Source organism: Alnus glutinosa, chromosome 2 (genome assembly GCF_958979055.1).
Source record: "Alnus glutinosa chromosome 2, dhAlnGlut1.1, whole genome shotgun sequence".
Taxonomy (NCBI): domain Eukaryota; kingdom Viridiplantae; phylum Streptophyta; class Magnoliopsida; order Fagales; family Betulaceae; genus Alnus; species Alnus glutinosa.
This window is the reverse complement of record NC_084887.1, coordinates 23,282,493-23,305,943: the sequence shown is the minus strand read 5'-3', so window position 1 is coordinate 23,305,943 and position 23,451 is coordinate 23,282,493. Positions and strand designations below refer to the sequence as shown.

General features: G+C 35.5%; 1 protein-coding gene across 2 annotated transcripts in view; it reads left to right on the top strand.

Annotated features, from left to right (window-relative positions):
• Window positions 1–11,390: 11,390 nt before the first annotated feature.
• LOC133861797 (valine--tRNA ligase, mitochondrial 1) overlaps window positions 11,391–23,451 on the top strand; it is a 30,324-nt gene continuing 18,263 nt past the window's right edge. The window contains exons 1-10 of one of the 2 annotated variants that reach the window (XM_062297609.1): window positions 11,391–11,655; window positions 12,299–12,420; window positions 12,529–12,591; window positions 16,407–16,463; window positions 16,568–16,737; window positions 16,822–16,894; window positions 18,279–18,344; window positions 18,453–18,536; window positions 19,328–19,405; window positions 19,576–19,659. In XM_062297609.1, the coding sequence (XP_062153593.1) occupies window positions 11,595–11,655; window positions 12,299–12,420; window positions 12,529–12,591; window positions 16,407–16,463; window positions 16,568–16,737; window positions 16,822–16,894; window positions 18,279–18,344; window positions 18,453–18,536; window positions 19,328–19,405; window positions 19,576–19,659 (858 nt within the window). In that variant the 5' untranslated portion in view covers window positions 11,391–11,594. The remainder of the gene's footprint in view (window positions 11,656–12,298; window positions 12,421–12,528; window positions 12,592–16,406; window positions 16,464–16,567; window positions 16,738–16,821; window positions 16,895–18,278; window positions 18,345–18,452; window positions 18,537–19,327; window positions 19,406–19,575; window positions 19,660–23,451) is intronic. The other variant, XM_062297608.1, reaches the window with a different exon arrangement.

The window sequence follows — 23,451 nt, the reverse complement described above, 5'->3', positions numbered from 1 at the left end:
GAAGATCGGCCTAAAGAGGGAAGGAAGGGGGAGGACCCAGTCGGTGGGTCGGTCGCCAATCTGGGCGGACGACGTCGCCGAATCGGCAGGCCACGGTCCCGCGTCGGCGACGTCCCCGGAGAGCCTTTTTCCGGTGATTTTTCCGGTACCCATACCGTAGGAAGCCCATTTTCTTCATGGGTAGATGAAAATCTTAGTTTTTTTTTTTTCATATTTAGTTGAATTTTGAAAAGGATTTAGAGTAGGATTCATATGGGTAGGTCGAATGGGTTTTGGACAGAATTTTTAATTGGTTCAAATGGATGGGTATTGGAAGATTTATTTTTTTTGGTAAGTATAATTCAGGCTTGATTTCCATTGTTGGGTTGTGACTGATGAAAGTCTTGGAGAAGTAGTAGAGTTGTTGAAGAAATCTTGTGGGTGTTGATATGTATGGAATTTTTTTTTCGGTTGTTTGAGTAGTGCAAAATTTTCTTATGAGATTATGGACTCCCTGTGATGGCTGAATTTTATTGTAGAAAAACTGTTTTTTTTTTTTTTTAGACCCAATTGAGTAATTGTGAGGGCGTTGGGTTTTAATTTTCGGGATTTAGTTATTTATGATAATTTACTTATTTGCTTATATTCACTTGTTACTTGTTAATATTTTACTTACTTGTTTTAAAGTTCAAGTTAATTCAATATGTATATGACCAGTTGCTTTGTAAATAATAGGTAGTCTCTTTAATCATAAGTAATAATAGTCAAACTATGATTTATTTAAATAATAATAATCTAAAGCATATTGTTGAAATAACTAAATTGATGACATATGAATTAGTTAAATTTAGTCTTAGGAAGGATATTTGATTTTTATTTGGAAATGCCCTTTAAAGTTTATCTTTTAATATTAGTAGAACAAATTTTAATTATTCTTTGAATGGTCTCTAAAAAAATAATTTTTATGGTCTATTCTAAGTAGAGATATTTAAAAAGTCTGCTCAGAGAACTTAGGTAAGGGAACACAACCTAAAAACCCCCGACAAAATTTTAATAAGACTTTTCAAAAGAAAAAGTCGGGGATTTTTCCTAAACACCTTATTCTTTTACATGAATTGTCTCTTTAATATTTTGTCATGATATCACTCTTATTATCAAATGTGCTTGAGAAATCATGTGATCATATGATATCTAATGTATATGTGTTAAATGATGATTTCATGAGGTTTTGGTATAGATGTATTTGTGCACCATATCATATATGTTGCATGTGCTCTATGTGAGCGAAAAATGATTATAACATCGTAATTATATGTGCATATGTTACACATAGTTTTATCTCACGGCTACATCGTGTTTTGATCCGAATCCATATGTGTAGCGTGGCAACCACATCAAAAGTGTGGGCTATCAGTCGGAAGGGCTTCACTTAGGAAAGTTCCTAATCCGTCGGCTCTTCTCTGTGACGACATGATAAGCGATTAGGTCATTCGGGATCGGTCCTTTTGGATGTGCCAAAAGTAACATGCGCCGCTCACGGTTAAATAACGGAGGTGGGCTAGTGGAGGGTAAAATTGACACACTGTATAAATGATTCAAGCACCATGCTGCATTTGATCTATTTTCATGTTATTTAACTGTTTCTTTACTTGCTAAATTATTTGAAGTTATTTAGAATTTCTGAAAAAATATCATACTCTTGTTTGTTGTGTTTACTTTACTGAGTTGTCAAACTTACTCCTTTTTTCCCAATTCTTTTTCAGATGACACAGTAAGACGAAGTTATATCTTGTAAATGTGTAGACCTCGCTAAGAGAAATTGATCGTTGTGGACCGACCATTGTATAATATATATCCCTTTTTTGAAGTTTATGGCTTTGTAATTAATTAATTATAGGCTTTAATAATAAAATAGGAATTTACAGTCTCTATATTGTAAATGTACAAGTTGTTAGCACTCAAATTCGCGTTTCCCCTTATATCCAAAAACGGGGGCGTGACAATGGTTGAGTTGTATGATGCATAAATATATAATATGTGATAGATAAGTTTATATGTATGTGCTTCCAGGCGGGAGATTGGTACGCGTATATATGATCGCAACTACATGGTATGATTCTATTTGTTTATAAAGTACTTGTATTTACCTTATTAGCTACCAAATGTTTTTAAAGGAGAAATTATTTACTACAAGTAACCGTTATTGTAAACGTTTGGTCAACAAATTAAATGTCTGTTCTTTATGAAAATTTAGTGGGTTTTATATTGCTGAGTTGGTGAACTCATACTTTCACTTATGTGGACGTGGCTACTACCACGACCGTGTAGATATTGATACTTTGGCTGCAGGTACCACTAATGTCGACGAATACCTAGTGGCCTTTTACTTGAGATACTACGAATAAAGCTTATAGCGACGGTTGTATGTTCCGAACTCGAGGGTAGTTCGTATTTTGTATAAACATTTGATATATGGCTTGTATCGTATGTAACACGTATTTTGTGCATCTATTCTTTTGTGTAATTAATGTTTTTATTAAGCTTTAAACAAATATACAATGTATGGCTCTATGGTTATAATTAATATTTGTCAGTTTATGAGAATTAGTTTCCGCTGCATATATGTTGTCTATAATATATCAGATACATATTATGAAATATGTACTATGAGTTAGGTTTGTGACTAATCGTCATTCTACTATGCGATTTCATTTTGTATATAAAATAATGAAAAAAAAAAAAAGAAAAAAAAAAGAAATTGGGTGGTCACAATTCGCCCATCATCCTTTTCAGAGCTCCTCTTCCATCTTTCTCAGCAACAAATAAAATTGCATTGATCATATAGTCTTTTTTGTTTTTTTTTTTTTTTAAAAAAAAATTTGTTTTGGTTCTTTTACTGTTGGGGACAACTTTTGATTTCTTCTGTAAAACTCTTGAATTTCTCAGACAGATTTGGAGAAAAAGCTCAATGTAGAAGACCTCGAGAAGAAGAAGAAAAACAAAGAGAATGTTTTTTTTTCTTTTTTTATGTAGTTGTGGTTTGATAAGTCTTGAATTATTCAATTCAAGACCCCTTAATTTGCATTTGTTAGACCTAGTTTGTATTATATATGTAACGTTTTGTTGTAGTTTCTGTATTATGTCTTATTTTCAGGTCTTAGTTGAAATCTAGTTCAAAACACTTAAATTAGACCTGAAAATACATCAAGGGCAATTTAGCCATTTCCAGAGTTCGAGACTGATCCTGAAAAGATGAAAAATCGTCCAAGGTATTTCGATCGATTGATTATTTGTATAGCCAATAACTCGATCGATCGACTTTCAGTTGACTCAACTTCAATCGATCCAGATGCGATCGATCTATTTTCAAAGCAACATACTTCCAATCGATCGACATTTATTCGATCGATCGACTTCGCATCTTCCAGAAGGTCCAGATATTTTCAAATCTTTGTGCAATCCAAATTGAAAGTTGGGTTTTATAGACTGAAATGGACGGCGACCAGCTCTGTTTGTGCGGCTAGAATTGATCGTTGATTAGTCTTTTGTAAATCCAATTTTCTATATATATGGAATTAGGATTTAGGTTTATTTCATGCATCTTTTGGGGTTTTCGGATTTACTCAGGTGTATTAACTTAATTTCTTGTAATTTTAGTTTCCTTTGATACAACTCTCTGGACCGAAATCCAGAGAGCTTAATTCCTTTGTTGTTCTTCCTTTAAATTTCATGTTCTAGCTTAGTTTTGTATTTTCTTTTCTTATCTTTCTTGTAATCTGAATTTCTTAAGTTTTAATCTACTGTTTTAGTTCATTTTCTTCTAGTTCCTTTACTGTTTTCATTAATTTTCATGCTTAAATTATATTCAATTATGTCTAGCTAAATTAGTTCTTAGGGTTTAATCAAAATCCTCTCCAAAAACCATAGAATGTTCTTGAAGTTCTTAGGATTTTCTATATGTGTTTTGATGCTTGTGAAGGGCTAGAGGATTGCAAAAGCCATGCTAAAAGATTTTGTCTTCAAGATTTCAATCTACTTATTCATGAAAAATAGTTAAAACTTGTCTATGAGTTTTCTTGAATAAAATCAACGTTCTTGAAAGAGAACGATGTCTTTTGCAATGGTTCTAATTTGACATAGTGTGTGTTTACTTGTTAGAGTCACCTTATAGGGTATGCTAGGAAGCACCGATCGTATCACACATTTGGTAGTGTAAACGTTTTTCAATTATAGTATAACTTTTACATGATTTGATCAGTGTGAACTTAGATATCTTATCATTGTGGCTTAATTAGGGTTTTCACGTATTGTGTATGCTTATTAGAACGTGTTATAGAATAGTAAGCTAAGGAGCATTAATTCCCCCACACCTTTGGTAGTGTAAACGTTTTTCAATTATAGACTAATCTTTACGTGGGGTTGTTTAATGTGAAACTAGGTGCTTTATGATTACGTTTTAACTAAAGTATTTTCATGTCGATGTCGTCGTAATGGTTGACGCCCATTACGCGCTCATATCATGCATGTTAGGAAGATTCATATAGACTTTAAGCATTTCCTTTGTTGAGGATTGGATAAGATAAGCACCATAAGTTTCCCTTAAAGTTTGTTTTCAATTTCCGTTTTTCTTACCTTACTTATTGTAACTTCAATTCTACAACCTTTACTTTTATTTTCTTTTTCAAAGTCAAGTTACATACACTCTTAAAGTATCCCGTTACGCAAAACAACCCCCAATCTCTGTAGTTCGATAACCCTTACTATAGTACAATTGATTCGTACTATTGCGAAGTGGTTCAACTTATAAATTTAAAATCCACGAAACCGAGTCGGCTACCATGGTTTATGCTCTCAAATTACCATAAGTATGCATGTACGTATGTGTGTGTATATTCAGTTTGTGGTTTCTCAATGTGATTTGCTGATTGTGATGTATTAGATTATTTGTTTTTGTAAATTTTGTGCCAGTGCCCCCCCCCCCAAAAAAAAATGGCTATAACCAAATGACAGTGTATTTATTTATTTTAAAAAAAATATGGCAGTGGATTGTTTGCCTATTAAATTGAGTGGTGAGAAATAAGCCTTTATATGTTGAACTCGGAGAAGAAGAACATCTTGTATTGGTATTATTGGCTAGTGGTTTTGGCATTTTGGAAGTGGCTTTCTTTATGGTATTCTTATATCTGTTTTTTTTTTTTTTTTTTTTTTGTTCCCTGCTAGTTTTGATTGAGTCCACTCACTGGTTGATGGTTTCAGCAAGTAACATGGCATACCAATCGAATGTAGCCTCACGGAGAGCGGGACCCATTCTAGAAATGTTTAGCTAGTGCACTAGAGTTTTCTTTTTGTGCTGACGGCATTGTAAGTTAGAATCTACCCTTATTTAGGAGTTATCCTCTTGTTTGCATGAGTCATTGCGTGAGTGTGCCCGTTTTACGATGAGTAAAAGAGAGTGAGAAGGGGGAGAAACAAAAGTTATCACATAAGTTTTTGAAAAAAATAAAAGAGAAAGTGAGAGGGTGAGAGATAAATGAATTAAAAAAAAATGGGTTGCTTCATAGTGTCACGCCAAATGTCACATGATATTGTAAACAAATTGACGAAAAATGCAAAATAGATTTTGTTTACATAATCTTATAGTTGGGGTTTTTGGTGTTTTGGCTAGCTATCTTAGTTAGAAGGGAAAAATGGCTAAGAGCAGTAGAAACAGTTTCCGTATAATCTATTTCATTCCTTAAATATAGGAGAAATCTAATCAAAATCGCAAAAAGTTAACTACAACAGCTTGCCTAATCATTGGGATTGCTAGAGTGATACCTAATGTATTGGGTAGCATTTTAGTTTCCCTATACATTATTTTAACATCAAATATCGCTTTTTTCTCTCCTTTCTCATATTTTTGCCTTTCATTGGGGTTTGTATTGGAATTTTGTAAATAATGTACAAGTAGGTAGAGAACTTGTATTATATATATATATATATATATATATATATATATATATATATATATATATATATATATATATATATATATATATATATATATATATATATTAATGCAATAGAAAAGATAAGGGAAGCTATTGTGAAATATATTTGAATAGGGAAGCAAAAAATAATTTTGTTTCCTAAATTTAGGAAAAATTAATGGGAAGTTGCTGTCTAAACAATTAAATTTTGCACGCTAAATGGAGTACAAAATTTTCAAGCTACAATAAAATTGCGCCAAAGATGATACGTCATCGTTTTATGAAATTGACAATTGCTTAACTTAATTTACTTTTACCTTTATCTTTAATCCCAATTTTGTTTTATTCATAACCCGATCCACTTAGAAATTGATATAATGAACTCGATTAGGGCGGTCAATTTTTGACACGACCCACAAATCCAATACGGTTAAGATACGAAATTTTAGTATTTGTGTTTAATTTATGATCCGTTTGTTTCGATATAAAATATTTTCCGTCGTAAAATATTTTCAATGAAATTTTCTTGAAAATATTTTTCTGTGTTTGGCTCGTACAAAAAAATACCAACGACGAAAAAATTTCGATGACGAGATTCCGTCATTGGCTGGCAGGATTCCGGCCAATTTGACCGGAATCTGGTGGCAAGGGTCTAATTTCGGCTTGTTTTATCGAAATCTGGCCTAGTACGGATGGATTCCTGAGAAACTGACCGGATTCCGGCCGTATTGGCCAGATTCTTGCTAAGGTGCTCGAAATCTGGCTATTTGTGCTGGATTCCATACAGATTGGCCATAATCTAGCACAGTACAGTCGGATTCCGGCAAACTGGCTAGATCCCGGCCAGTTTCGCCAGAATCTGGTCGTTGGAATCCAGATTCTGGTGTTGAATGTCGTAGGATTCGGGACCAGTGCCAGATTCCGGCACCAACAGGATTCTTGCTTGTTTTGCTGGAATTCGGTGACAGTCACCAGCACCGAAATCTGGCGATCAGATACCAAAATTCGAGAACTTTCTAAGGTAGATTTAGGCTACGAACAAATTTCAATGCCTAGCTGTGACGGATTTCCACAAACATGCTTGCAAGAATGAAGAGTTTAAATCCATAAAAATTAAAGAGGCTTTTACAGTTAAACTAAAAATAATTTTCGTTGACTATCATTTTCAGCTGCACCAAACATCAAAAAATACAAAAATAATATTTTTTAGAAATATTTTACACTCAAACAAACGGAGCATTAAATGGGTTTGGGTAACGTTGATAACACGTTATAAATTTGTCAAACAAGTCAACGACCCGCCAGACGAGTTAAGAAAGAAAAAAGGGCTAAATACGTATGTCCCGCCCTGTGGTTTAACGCCTTTATTTTTTTTCCTTTGTGGTTCATTTCATATTGTAGATGATATTCGTTTATGGCTAAAGATGAAAATGATACTTCCATCCAAAAATTGACGGAAGTTCATGTTAACACCTCTCAGAAGTTGACACGTGTCCTATGCATTAAAAAAATTTAAAAAAATGAAAATAATAAAACTTAAAATAAATAAAAGCATTAAAAAATAGAGAAAAAAAAAAAATAGAGGAGGGGTGGCTGAAACCACTAAAATGAACAAACCCTAACTTCTTCTTTTTTTTTTTTTTTTTTTTTTTTTTTTTTTTTTTTTTTTTTTTTTTTTTTTTCCTCTTTGACCTTGTTGGGGTGACCGAACCGCCCTCATGGGCTACTGTGGGGGTTTGGCTACCCCTAAGCCAATTGGGGGAGGCTCGAGGCTTTTGATGGTGGTTTTGACCACCCTCATTTTCTCTTTGGGGTGGTCGAACCACCCCCAAGAGCCTTGGGGGTGGTTCGGCCATCCACAAACCTGGCATGGAGCCATCCCTCTTTTATTTTTTTATTTTTAAATTTTTTTTTTAAAGCTTTATTATTTTTTTTAAAAATTTTTTAATGCATACGACACTTGTTAGCTTTTGAGAGGTGTTGATGTGGACTTCTATCAATTTTTGGACAGAAGTTTGCACGGAGGTATCATCTCCGTCTTTTGCCATAAACGAGGTACCATCTACGATACAAAATGAATCACAACAGGTAAAAAAATAAAGGTGTTAAATCATAGGGGACAAAAACGTATTTAACCCAAGAAAAAAAAAATGAAGATAGTGATGAAGGCGGGGATGTTTGGGTGTCACCAAAATTTAGATTATTTTATATTATATTTCAAAAACTTGCTTGGATGGTTTTTGAATTTCAAAATTTAGAAACCAGTTAGAATTCAACCTGTTTTTAACCGAATTTAACATGTTTTTAACCCAACTCAATAATAATAAAATAAAAAAAGGAAAAATATAAAAAAATAAAAATTTGGCTAGACCACTCCTAGGTGTTTGACACCTATAATAATAAGCTTTTAAATAAGTAGAATATTTAAACCATCCAAACATAATTTTAAAACTCAAATTTTCTTAGCATTCTCAATTTAGAATATAGTAGAATATTGTAAAAAAAATCAAACACCCAAACATTCCTTTAGAATCACAAACTATTTCAGTCCCATTGGTGACAACTTCCTTTCTCAATTCATATCGCTCAAGCTTCATACCTTCATAGCTGTGGTCGGTCGACAAAGGTGAGGGGGAATTTGGATCCGAGTCCAGTGAGGGATAAGAGCATTGAGTAGTGTTACACACATTTTGATTTTTTTTTTTTACATTTTTTTAATGTGACTTTTAAAATTAATATTAGATTTGTGATAAATTTTTATTAAATTTTAATCAAATTATGATTTTATAATCTACCTAAAAGAGTGAAAAAAAGATGTGAAAAAATGATAATACATATAGCATTACTCATTACTAAGAGCATTCCCAATGGCTTATGTATTTTTCAATCTAGAATAGCTAATCAAAATCTATTTTATCTAGTTTAGCTAATGAATTTTAAATGCACTATACATCCGATTATCTATTTTTAACTCTATATTTTTTTTTTTATTATTTTCAAATAATTTATTTCATTATAGTATTTTTTTTCCACGTGGGTCCCGCTTCATAACTCCACTACTTTACACACTTTCTCTTAGATCTCCACTATAAAGGAAGAAAAAAAAGAAAAAACGTGAAGTGGTGGAGGGAAAAAGGAAAAAAGCAAAGCTAAAAAAGTGGAGATGAAGAATAAAAAAAAATAGATAAGTGAATAGTATAACTCTACTTGTAGAGTTCCATTATTTATGGAATTAAGAAAAATCTATTCTAGAGTTGGAATACATAAACTGATGGAGTCTCTTTTTAACACTTTTGTTATCTATTATAGCTTAAAGTTGCAAATAGATAATCCATTGGGAGTGTTCAGAGCAAATAGATTGCAAATAAAATCTATTTTTTTTTATTCTTCATCTCCACTTTTTTAGCTTTGTTTTTTTCCTTTTTCCCTCCACCACTCCACGTTTTTTCTTTTTTTTCTTCCTTTATAGTGGAGATCTAAGAGAAAGTGTGAAAGTAGTGGAGTTATGAAGCGGGACCCACGTGAAAAAAAATACTATAATGAAATAAATTATTTGAAAATAATAAAAAAAAATAATATAGAGTTAAAAATAGATAATCGGATGTATAGTGCATTTAAAATTCATTAGCTAAACTAGATAAAATAGATTTTGATTAGCTATTCTAGATTGAAAAATACATAAGCCATTAAGAATGCTCTAAGGGCAACGGTATTAGATTGACAAAATTTAGCTAAATTTTGACTTAATTTTTTTTTTTTTAAATGTAACTATCTATTATTTAATTAAATAATATATCTCACCCTCTAAATCTTTTTCAACTCTATTAAAATAATTTTATATTCAAATTTTAACTAATCTTTCTGTCTCTCATCTTGATCTCTTCTTTTCTTTTTTCTTTTTTTAATTTTTTTATCCAACCACGCTCGTCGTCAAAAGTACGTATGCTGCCGTACTCGGCACCATAATTGGATGTAGATGCGGCCTCAGTCGTCGCCATAATCGCATCTTGAAGCTCACAGTATAGGGAAAGCGAAGAACAAAAGGAGGTGAGCTTGGCTCCGGGTAAAAGGGTTGAGGAGGATCACTAGATGTAACAGGACCGAATAGCTGTTACTGATTTTAAGATAGAAATGAGAAAGATTGAGAGAGATTTGAGAGGGAAAGATTAAAGGAGAAAGATGAAGAACAATTGTATTCAAATCCTTGGCAATTCAAGGAGCCAAATGCCTCCAAGTTCACAAATGAACATCTGATTCTTACTTCCAGAATGAATTAACAGAATACAAGTCTCCTTATTTATACACCCGCCAACTAACAGAAACTAACAGAAATACAACTAACTAACAGAAGTTTGCATGACGCATGGCCTTGAGCAGCTGCCAAGTAACTCTCTCAAGTCCACTTGCCCTGCCACGTGTCAATAGTAAGATTTAGGCTCCTTACCCTAGATACTTGTCGAGGACCATGAGCTAGCTGTGGGACATGCCACAAAGGTGCTTGCAGTTGTGAGGCCGCCTCAAGGAGCTCGAGAGAAAGAAAAGCCGCAACGATACTTGTTAATGCCTTTTTTGGATATATATTTTTTTTAAAGTGTTTTTGTTTTTGAATTATTTGATAATGAAAAGAAATGAAAATGAAAGAAGATGATAATAAACAAAAATTTTAACAAACCCATTTTTAATTTTTTCATTGTCTTATCCCTTCCCTTTGCCAGTGGGGTTTTATGGATTTTATTTTAAACTGCTAGCGATAGAATTTGGAATTATCCCATACTTTTGAGTAGTTTCTAATATTATAAGAAAATGTTTTTTTTTTTTTTTATCAACCAAATAATAAAAAAATATTTTTTTTGTTATTTTAAAAGTCTCCACAAAATAATAAAAACCAATAATTTTATCTACAAAATTATGTTTATTAAAAATATTAAAAAATATATTTTATATCAAAATAAATATAACCTTAATTTAGAAAAAAAAAAAGTCTATGCCCGAAGAAAAGGAAAATGTTAGATTTCCAACACCAATACAACAACTGTACAACAATTCCTCACATGAGGGTGGGTCTCACATACTGGAGCCTACCCTCATATGAGGGGTTGTTGTACAGTTGTTGTATTGGTGTTGTACAAGAATCAAATCTCCGGAGAAAAAAGCACTTCATGACGCTGGGTTGGATAAAATCAAAAGATTTGTTTGGTAATGTTTCTGTAACAAAATAAAACTCTTTTTTTTACATGCGAAATGGTTGCCAAACATAGCCTACCTTTTAAAACCTAAACCCTAGAAGTTACGCAACTGCACTCTCTCCTCCCCCCCCCCCCCCCTCTCTCGGTCCCTCCAGCCGTAAGTCCTCAAAAGAGACGAACAGATTGGCAAGTTTTCTATTCTATCATCTTCATTTTGCTCCTCTAGCTTTCGTTGCTTAGAAATCTCGGGAAATTAGAAAGAGAACTCCGATATCTGTGATTTTATCTTCCGAGTCTTCGTCTTACTGTTTTCGCGGTTTCTGACTGACCAAACGGATCATCATTTTTTCTTGAAAATGTTTTCGAAGTCGGTGTTTGATCTGATTATCGGAACTGAATTGGTTCCAATTTTTTAAATCTGTGTGGATTTATACTTAGTCAGCTGTTGAAATTTGTTGCGATGTTTGTGGTACCAATCGCGATTTCTGGAGCAGATTTTGGAGCAGCTGTAATTAGCCAATGTATCGTGCTGACTTTGCTGTTCATTTTGTTTGGATAATCTTACTAGATTAGAGTCTTCTATGTTTGTTATCCTGCGACAATGGACTGCGGCTGACTTTGAGTGCGTGTTAGATTCTATTAATGTTCTGGTTTGGGATGATTTAGAGTATTTTAGTGATTGTTATGGTTATGGAAGTGTATGCTTGTTTAATTTTAATTTGGGATGGACTGGAATCTATTGAATCAAAGAATTGTTGATCAAAGACACCCTGAGATTCTCTAAATTTTGTTTGAACTTCTGGACGAAAGGCAATAGAATAAATAATTTTTTTGTAATGAATTGAAAAAAAAAGATTGGATCAAAGCTACCCTGAGATTCTCTAAATTTTGTTTGAAAAAAAGAATAAACAAATTTTTTGGAATGAATTGAAAAAAAAAAAATAAATTGATCGGGTCTGTCGTGTCGTGTTACCTGAAAAATTAATGTGTTCGGGCTTAGGATGCCAACACGTTTAGCTAATTGTGTCGGGTTTGGATTGAGTTTAACGAGTTGGCGGGTCAACCCAAACCCGACATGCCATCCTGTTTTGCTTGCCCTAAACCCAATCCATGCCCACCACAAATAGAAAAGTATCGACTGAAGCGTATGCTACCGTTTTTCAGGTTTCCAATTGAGGTTTTTTCATAAGACGCAACTGTTCTTGAACCTTGCAACCCAAATCTGCAGCGTTCGTACACCACCATTTTCAGCTCCTCTCCGATCTTTCTCAACAACAAACAAAATGGTAACGATCATATGGTCTTTTTTCTTTTTTCGTTTTTGAATTTGTTTTGGCTCTTTTACTGTTCTGAACAACTTTTGATTTCTTCTGGGAAACTCCTGAATTTCTCAGGCGGATTTGGAGAAAAAGCTCGATGTAGAAGACCTCGAGAAGAAGAAGAAAAAAGAAGAGAAGGTTTTTCCTTTTTAATTTGTATATAGTTGTGGTTCTGCTCTCAAATTACCATAAGTATGCATGTATGTATGTCTGTGTATATTTGGTTTGTTTTCTCTCAGTTTGAGTTGTTGATTGTGATGTATTAGATGATTTGCTCTTGTAAATTTTGTGCCACTGGCCGGAAGGAAAAAAAAATTATTGGCTGTAACCAAATGACAATGTATTTAAATTTTTGATAAGGAAGTGGATTGTAGGCCTATTAAATTGAGTGGTGAGAAAGACACCCTTATATGTTGGATTCGAAAAGAAGAACCTCTTGTATTGGTATTGTTGGCCAGTGGTTTAGGCCTTTTGGAAGTGGCTTTTGATCTGATTGCCGAACAAAAAGCAAATGGTACTTTGGTAATATCTTTTAGTTTTTTTAAAATATTTTAAAATTGATTAGGTTATTGTGTATGACATGGATGTAGATGGGGGCTTCTTTTGGTAGTCTGATATTTGTGAGTAGCAAAATCATTATATTTGGGAAGTTTAATTTTATTCTGTGTTGTTAATGATTTTATGGATTGTTTCTTTATATGTTATTTATTTATATATATATTTTTTTGTTCTATCATTCTTTGTATTGTTGGACTTCGGCTTATGTTTATCCTTTGTTTATTTCCTTTTTTGACTTTCTCTCTCGCTTTTCTATTTCTAGTTATGTGTTTTCCTTGTATATTTTCAGTTTACTAAGGGGCGCCTTACGCTTTTCTAATAAATTTGATCTCTTACCTATAAAAAAAAAAAATGTTACTTACTTTCATTTCATTAATTTTTATTTATTTATTTATTTTTTACTTTTGTAAGTATTGCCTTTATCTTTTTTTTTTTTTGATAAGTAAGAATTCATTAAAAAGCGCAGAGGGGCGCAACCCTAGTACACATGAAGTATACAAAGGAGCCCCTAAAAAGAGGACTGAAACGAACAAGAAAGTAAAAAAATCAGCGTACGGCATACTACCCAAGCTATGCGCCGACACCCAAAGATATAACATATTAAGCACCTTTCTACAAAGAGCCCCAACCTGTACCTCCACATCCTCAAAAAGCCTAAAATTTCTCACGCCACAAGCCCCACAAGACACATAGAGGAACCTCTGCTTCCACATACGGTGAACAGGTCCATGACCCAGCAAAGTGCCCCAAGCATTCAATAAATCCACAACACTACTAGGCATAACCCACTCCACCCCAAACAATCTATAAAAAGAACTCCAAACAATCCGAGCCACGTCACAATGAAGAAGAAGATGATCAACGGATTCCCCATGCTTTTTACACATAACACACCACTTTACCACCACAATACCACGCCTACGTCAATTGTCATTAGTTAAAATCTTCCCTAAAGCCGCTGTTCAGACAAGAACGCAACCCGCTTTGGAGCTTTAACACGCCATATACCCTTCCAAGGAAAGGAAGTCGTCTCGTGACAAACTAAAGCTTTATAAAAAGACTTCACTTCAAAATTCCTCCTCTTGGAAAGAGTCCACACCGCCCTATCAACCTCCCCATGCCGAACCTTAGTAGAGTATAACTGTTCGAAGAAGGACATCACCATTTTCACCTCCCAATCTTGAACATTGCGTGTAAAGAGAACATTCCAATGAGCCACGCCTCCTACCACTTACAAATTATCCACCACCCAAGCATCAGGAGAACGCGCAATAGAAAATAAAGCTGGATAACCGAGCTTGAGAGGCCTATCTCCACACCATAAATCATGTCAGAAGCGAATATGGGACCCATCACCCACCTCAAAACGCAAAAACTTGGCAACATTATCCCACCCCTTTCTCTTCTTTTATTCACTTATTTTCTCTTGAAGAATTTGTTTGATAAGTAATTTAATCTCATTAGAAAAGCGACGAGAGTGCAATCCTCTTACATAAGAAGTATACAAGAAAACCTCCTATTGAAGAGTAAAATAAGAACGATAGTTCAAAAAATCAGCAAAACTAGAAGAAAAGCAAACAATTATGTGAGGAGAGGCATGAATAGTGAGGAGCCAAGGCCTCATGGTTTTTCAATGGCTTTTTTCCAAGCTTGTTGGGATGTGATCAAGGCATATATTATGGGGGTGTTCCATGATTTTTATGCTAGTAGTAAGTTTGAAAATAATCTTAATGCCACCTTTATTGAACTTATTCGGAAGAAATCCGAGGCTATTGATCTTAAGGATTTTGGCCTATTAGTCTTGTGAGTGGTGTTTACAAGCTTATTGCCAATATGGTTGAGATTATTTTGAAGTCCCAGAATGCATTTGTTAAAGGTAGGCAAATCCTTGATTCCGTTTCATTGCAAATGAATGTCTGGATAGTAGAATCAGATCTGGTAAGCCAGGGGGTGCTCTGCAAAGTGGATATTGAGAAGGCATATAATCATGTCAATTGGGAGAAATGATGCTCTTGGATAGCACATTGTATCTCTTCAATGCGTTTTTCCGTCTTGGTGAATGACAGTTCGTCTAGTATCTTTAGTAGCTCCTGTGGGTTGAGATAGGGTGATCCTTTGTCGCCTTTTCTCTTTGTTATTGTAATGGAGGCATTGAGTAGAATGCTTTCTGCTACTGTGAATGGGGATTTCTCTCAAGCTTTTCTATGGGGTCTAGGCACACTGGTGTGGTTGACATAACACATTTGTTTTTTGTGGATAACACTTTTTTTTTGTGGGGCTAAGCCTGGCTCTTCGCCTTCCGTGTGCTTTATTTTTATGCTTTGAAGCTATCTTCGGTTTGAAGATTAATTTGGCTAAGTTATAATTGGTTCCTGTGAGTAATTGGATAATGTGGATGGGTTGGCAGGCATTCTGGGCTGCCTGGTTTCTTCTCTGCCTTTGAAGTATTTTGGTCTTCCATTAGGGCCTTCCATGAAGCAAATTATATTTGGGACGGTGTTATTGAGAAGATAGAGCTTCGGTTGGCTGGTTGGAAAATGATGTACTTGTCTAAGGGTGTTATTTCTTGTTCTTATTTCCTCTCCCTTACGGGTGTTGCAAACCGCATAAAAAAGTTTCATCGAGATTTCTTATGGGGCGGGATAGGTGAGGAGTTCAAATTTCACTTGTTAAACTGGTCATTTGTTTTTCGATTTCTAAGGAGGGTTGATGGTTTGAAACTTCTTGTTGTTTACTTGTGCTCTCTTAGGGAAATGGCTATGTTGCTATGTGAATGAGAGAGAGGCGTGGTGGAGAGTTGTGGTAGACTCCAAATTTGGCAGTTTGTGGGGCGACTGATGTTCTAATGAGCTTCTTGGCACGTATGGGGTGGGGTTATGGAAGAATATCAGCACATCTTGGTGCTTAGAATATCATCAAATCTTAGATTTTCACGGTTTCTTTTTCTTTTTATTCTCATTCTAGTTAGGTGTTTCTCTTATATACTTTCTGTATATCCGGGTTGCACCTTTCACTTTTAATGATATTTCGATTACTTGTCAAAAAAAGTAAATTTGCTGCTATTCATGTGTAAAAGGAGTTGAATATAATCTTTTTTAAGCTCTACCACCGAAGTCTCTCTATCTTCAAAGTTCCATGCATTTTGCTCTCTCCAAATACATCACATTAAACATAAGGAGTTAACCTCCAAGCTTCCAAAATGTTATGACACCCCTTCTAACTTCCCCAACTCATCAACAACTCCCTTACTTCTCTTGAAGAATGTGAACAGAGGGGACAATAATTTTTCCGGAAACGATTTCATTTTTTTTCCTGAAAATTATTTTCTTTGTGGTCATAACCTGCTTTTTTTTGAAAATAATCATTGGTCGAATTGAATATATCCTTTTTGCCAGGCGAGGGAGAAAGAATTGAAAAAGCAAAAGGCTTTAGAGAAAGCTGCTAAACTGCAGGTAAAAACAAGAATTATTTTGTGTAGTGTGGATAATATAATGCATGAAGTATTTATGTATTTGTAGAATGTATAAAATGTTTATTATGTTCCATCTTGTTTTAGGCACAACAAGCACCAAATACTCTAAAAAGGAGTGAAAAGAAAATGGTAAAGCGTGGTGGGGAGGAAGAGAACCCTGAAGAGTTTGTTGACCCTGAAACGCCTTTTGGCGAGAAGAAAAGAATGTCTCATCAAATGGCAAAGCAGTACAATCCTAGTGTAGTAGAGAAATCGTGAGTATGATGTTTTTCTTTTTGGCTTTTCCTGTATCAAATTGATCATAATTGAAGCATTTACAATCTTTATTGCTGATCTAGGTGGTATGCGTGGTGGGAGAAATCAGGGCTTTTTGTTGCAGATGCGAAGAGCTCCAAAGCCTCTTTTGTTATTGTGAGTTTCTTGCTGGATGTATTTAAGTTTGTAATCAGGAGACCTTTTTCTAATCTGTTTTCCGTTTCCCTATCATAAAGGACATTCTGAATTAAAACAAGTAATTATGTGGTGGAATTAGATTAAGGACAACTTTCATCTACATCCTGGGTTGTTTTAACATTCACTAGATCAATTGAACCTTTGGGCTTGAAGAGTATGACTAAACTTTGCTGAGAAGTGACAGCCGAACTAATGATCATTGCTTTTACATCTTTAGCAACTGGCTTGTTGGATAGGATTATACTTTTCACTCTAAAGTGAAACTTCAATTCTTGTTGGATCGAACTATGTTGTTCACTCTAAAGTATAACTTCAATAGCAATACACTTCCTCAATCGAAGGGGTAATCCTCTAGTAGTGGTTGGTGAAATTAAAGTAGTGTCTCTTCGATTATGTGGTTTGATTAAATTTACATTTTGCACAGGGTCTGTGGTGAGGATGTGTTTACTATGTGATTTTTCTTTTACTGTTTGTCAATGTTATGAAATAAAAACAACTTTTTTTTTTTGTCAATTTTGAAGATTTAGGGGTTTATTGAGTTGCTTGTAGAGTATTCAATTAAAAGACTACAATGTTTCCAACTCTCTGGAATCAAGCCAAAACTTGTATATAAAATAGAGAATCAACTCAGTTAACTTGTTTAGATATTGCCAATGCATGTACTTCTGTACGCAGTCCAGTTAATCTTCCTGGCCAGTTTGGAAATTCCACTATTAAAGCTACATTTTTATTTCAATCTGTGAAGTCACAACTGAGACCATTAAGCTGAACTCCTCACTGGAATATGCAGAGAAAACCTCAAGTAGCGGTGGCAACCATACCAACATAGAATAGCAGAGTTCCTAGGATTTTGATGGTGGTGGCATTGGGTTTTGGTCATAATGGGTTTGCTTGTGATTTGGGTTGAGCTTGTCAATTTTAGTTGGTAAACAATCATCTCTTTGTATTATTTTACTCAATTCATCATCACCTAGATTAATAGATGAACAATAAATGGTGGATGATGGTTTGCATTTCTTTTATTCACTTTTCAAGGTAAAAGGTTTGATCTCTTTCTGAGAAGAAAATTTTAAGTGATTGATGATTGCACTCTAAACTTGTGAGGTTTGCTATGTAAAAGGAGTGGAAGAGATATTTGAAATATGCCAAGAAATATTCAGAGGCCAATTGATTAAATTGAATGCAAGTTGAGCTTAAGTAGAACTGTCTTTAACTGAAAGAAATAGCATAATATGAGGAATGTGTTTTAATTACATTACCAGGTGTACCTTTTTTTTTTCTTTGACCGATTATCAGGTGTATTTGAAATAGTTAAAAAAAATTGATTCTTTTTGTTTTGCAGGTCTTGCCACCTCCAAATGTGACTGGTGCCCTCCATATAGGCCACGCACTTACTGCTGCTGTGGAGGTCCTGTTGTTGCCAAAATTTTATGTTTATGCGTTACACATTCTGTCTTGCTTGAGGGTGTATTTTTTATTTTTTTTTTGTGTATCAACTGGTATATACTGCACACAGGATACAATTATTCGCTGGCGGAGAATGTCTGGATACAATACCTTGTGGGTTCCTGGGGTGGACCATGCTGGGATTGCGACACAGGTTCTTCCTTTTTCCCCTTGACCAAGTTGTTAGTTAACCTTTTACATGTTTTTTTAGACTTTCTGTATTACGTTCAACTGTGAGCAATTAGCTTTGTGCATCCCTGTATTACTCAGTGACGAGTAGCTTTGAGATTAAACAGTTGCATTTTTTTTTTTGGGTTGGGGAGAAGGGGAGTGTTGCCACATATTACTCAGTGGCATCATGGCCTGGGAATGGTTCTGTTCATCCAACCTCCTGTAAGACATTTTGGTGTTCGGCCTGGTGCCACATGTTACTCAGTGGCAAGCTTGCACTGGGAATGCCCTTTGTGCATCCAAATTTTATATGAGATGTTCTTTCGGCCACGATCTTCATACACCTGTTCATCTTTTCATTGTTTTGTTTCACTTCAGCATTCAGCCCAAAGACACATCAGAGTTGCTGATTTTCTTATTTTTTTTCCCTGAACAATAGTTCACTAAAAATGATCCAGGGCCTCTGCAGTCTGTACCTTATATCTTGCACAGGTCATTCTGATGTGGCTTTGGACTTAATTTGGGTCTAGGGAGGACCCGTTAGTAGGTCGGACTGTATGCCTGTATAGCACTGTCAGGCTTTAATTCTTTCTATGTCACATGCCTTTACCAATAAGCAGCTGTGGGCAATAGTCCATGTTTCATGTTTCTGTTAACCTTGCCACAAATCTATATTTGTACTCTCTTTGTCGATGTATTTGAATATTTGTTACAGTATAGAATATTTGTTAGTCGATTGTACTACATGAGGCAATTTTATTTTTCTTCCTTCAGGTTGTTGTGGAAAAGAAAATAATGCGTGAAAGCCATTTAACCAGGCATGATATTGGTCGTGAGCGATTTGTATCTGAAGTGAGTACAAACTACCACTGACTACTACTTATAAAAAAAAACTACCAACGACTACTATCAGCTCCCTTCCCAGCAGAAAAAAATAGTTCCCTTTATGATTTTCATGTTCTTTTGTTGGTCAGTCCATTCACCTATATTTATTTGTTGGTTGAATGATGTTGTGATGAAAGGTCTGGAAATGGAAAGACAAGTATGGCGGCACCATTTTACAACAGTTACGCCGTTTGGGTACCTCTTTAGACTGGTCTCGTGAGGTTAGTGTTTAGTTTGATGTAACTCATTTTACTCGGCCTAGGTTTAGCATTGCATTCTTGATGAATTGCTTCAGTTATTTATTTACTTATTTTTAATTCAATCATGAATCTATTGGGGCATGTTTCGTATGTGGAGGGGCAACAAACGTGCATGAACCATTTCACGAAGTATGTGTTCGGATAGCCCAAAGTCTCGATAGTAAGATCTCGGCCTTCCGGTTGAAAAGCAACGTTGATGAAGACGTGTAGGTGCACTATTACGCGGTGGGGAGTGTAACTTTCCATGAATTTCTCATTTCTCACTCAATAATGGAACTTTACTTATTTCTTTTTTGGGGGATCAACGAATCAAATGATATTTGGGGGACCCCTCGAATGGAATAGCTATTCCGTTGTTTGGTAAGTTTTTTTTCCAATGGAATAGTTATTCCTCCCAAAAGGAGAGGAATAACTACTCCTTTCACGTAGGAATATAGCACATCGATTAATTTTCCCTCAAAAACCCTCAACAGAGAATGAGAGAAAACCACTACAGAGAAAACCAGTCCCTCTCTCTTCTTGTGTGTGTGTAAAAATGGCACTCTCTCACGGTTATTCTCACTTTGAAGTGACACCCTCTGTGTGTAAAAATGGCAGCCTCATGGTAATTCTCACTCTGAAGTGGCACCGCATATGAATATACACAAAGAAAAAAAGTATCGAATTATTGGTTTGCAAGAGATTTCTTCAAAATAATATTGTCTGTTTCATGGATATGCTTCCAAAATAGTCTCCTATAAATTTAAGTAGACAAACAAACTAAAATTCAGCTAAACTCACGTTACAAGTATACATCAAATACGTTTCTAGTAATGCCTTCAATTGTGTCGTCAAGAGGCAATATGTGGACTCTGTTACCATATTTGATGAAGCAGTGGTGGGATTCCTATTTGTTCCAAGGTTTGCCAAGTTTTTTCTTTGCTCACAAGCTCAAAGCTTTGAAATTGGATTTTAAAAATAAATGGATGAGGAGGTGTTTGGCAATGTTGAAAGGAACAAGAGGATTCTTGTGGAAGATCTTCAGGCTTTTGATGCTTTGGAGGAAGGGCCTTGGGAAATTGAATCTCTAGATTCTTTTCACTCTTTTATACTCTATGAACCTATTTCCGGGAGCTATGGATAGCATGGTGTGGACTCCTTCAAGCCAACATGTTTTTGCAATAAAAAGCTACTACACTATGTTAACTTCTCCTAGCAGTGAAGGGCCTAGTTCATTCCCCTGGAAAAGCATTTGGAAGGTGAAGGTCCCTCCACGCGTTGCTTTCTTCTTATGGGCCACCACTTTGGGTAGAATCCTCATGGTGGACAATGAAAGGTGGAGGTTTCGGCTGATTAATCAATGTTGCCTTTGTAAGAAAGATGAAACTATTAATCATCTTCTCCTACATTGTGAGTTTTCTATTGATATCTGGCACTTAGTGCTTAACAGCTTTGGGGTCTCTTGGGTTACACCTGGTAATGTGCCTCAGCTTCTCCATTGTTGGAAACTCCTTGGGCATGGACATCCTAGATAAGCTATTTGGAAAGTTATTCCCACCCTCTTAATGTGGAGCATTTGGAGAGAAAGGAACCGTTGGCTCTTTGAGGATAGTGAGTCCAATGTGCTACTTATTAAATTCTCCATCATGAGATCTCTTCTGGATTAGGCCCTTGCTCATGTTCCTAACTTCTCTTCAAGGAATTTGGTAGATCTGATTTGTTTTCTAGATTGTAAGAGCAACTAGTTTTTTGTGCTCTTGTTCTTGTATAGCAGCTAGTTCTTTGGTGTTCTTGTTTTTCTTATACTCTTCGTGTACGATGAATTTTCTTATTCTTCAATAAAATTATTATTATTCATCAAAAAGAAGAAGGAAGGGCCTTGGGTGGGGAAGAGCTATTGAAGAAGGCAGAGGTTATCAGAGAGTTAGAGAGATGTGCTCTTATGGAGGAGGTGAACTGGAGGCAAAAATCTAGGGTTTTGAGGTCAATGGAAGGCAATAAATGACAAACTTCTTTCACTCTCTAGGCAAACAGAAGGTACTCTATGGCCTTTTTCCAAGCGTGGTGGGATGTGTTAAGGGTGGACATCATGAAGGTCTTTAGTGAATTTCATGCTGGAGGTTTGTTTGAGGATAGTCTCAATGCATCGTTTATTGCTCTTATTCCGAAGATTCCAGGTGCTGTAGATCTTAAAGATTTCGGTTCAATTAGTCTTGTGGGAGGTATCTACAAAATTATTGCTAAGGTTTTAGCAAACAAATTAAAGACGGTTATGGCAAAGGTCATCTCCAAGTCACAAAGTGCCTTCATCAAGGGGAGACAAATTCTACGTCCGATTCTTATTGCCAATGAATGCCTTGATAGTAGCCTAAGATTGGGAGAGCCAGGTGTCATTTGTAAAATGTATTTGGAAAAAGCTTATGATCATGTCAGTTGGGATTTTTTGTTATATATGCTGACGAGGTGCGGTTTTTTGGGTGGAAATTGTGCTCTTGTATAGCTCATTGTATCCCCTCTATGTGGTTTTCGATCTTGGTTAATGGATTTCGTAATGATTTTTTTAGTAGCTCCCGTGGTTTGAGATAATGGGATCCACTCTCTCCATTGTTGTTTGTTTTTCTAATGGAGGCTTTGAGTCAAATGATTTCTGCTGAGGTTAATAGGGGACTGTTAGAAGGTTTCACAGTTAGCAACGCTACAGTCTCTCATCTTTTGTTTGCTGACAACACTTTGATCTTTTGTAGTGCTTGTCCTGCTTAGTTGAGTTATTTGCGAAGTCTTTTCCTGTTGTTTGAAGCTGCCTCGGGATTGAAGGTTAACTTGGTTAAGTCTGAATTAATTCTTGTTGGGAACATTGACATAGTGGGAAGATTGTCTAGAGTGTGTGGTGTCTACTTTGCGGGTGAAGTATCTTGGTCCTCTGTTGGGGGCTTCCTATAAGGTGAAACATATTTTAAGATGGTTTTATTGAAAAGATAGAAGTAGGATTAGATTTTGGCATGATCTATGGTGTGGGGATATGGGTCTGAAGATTGCTTTTCCAGTTCTATTTGGTATTGCTCGGACGAAGGATGCCTCTGTTGCAGCCAATGTGGAGCTCTTAGGTGGTTCTACTCAGTGGAACGTGAGCTTTACTAGTGAGACACATGATTGGGAGGTGGGGCTCTTTGCTTCTTTTCTACAGGTCTTGCATTCAGTTACAATGAGAAAAGGTGGTGAAGATAAGCTTTGGTGGGTTTCCTCTAAAAGAGGTCTGTTCAAGGTTAAGTTGTTCTACTGGTCTTTGGCTTGTTCTGAAGGGAGTCGCTTTCCTTAGAAGAGCGTGTGGCGGACCCAAGCTCCTTCGAGGATATTCTAGCCTCTTTCTTCCATACTTTGTATATTTGGACTGCGGCCTTTGTGTGCCCTCTGTCGATTTGTTATGATGATTTTCTTGTTCGTTTTTCTCTTTCTAATTAGGTGTTTCCTCTTGTATACTTCCGTTGTACTTAGGGGCGCCTTACACTTTTTAATAAGATTGATTTCATATTTTCTTGAAAATAGTGATCACTGCGCCTTTAATATTGTCTCTTGTTGCCACCCAATTGGACCAATCAAGAACAAAGAAACTCAAGATCTTTGATCAGAGCTTGAAACAAATATTTAGTCAAATTTTATAGAGATATTGTTGAAGACTCCTTCCTTGTTGGGCAAGATCTTGTGGAGAAGCCTTTTTAGGAGGGGGGTTAGGTTGCATCTGATCATTGTCTTCATGGGGTTCTCGAGAAGTTGGTC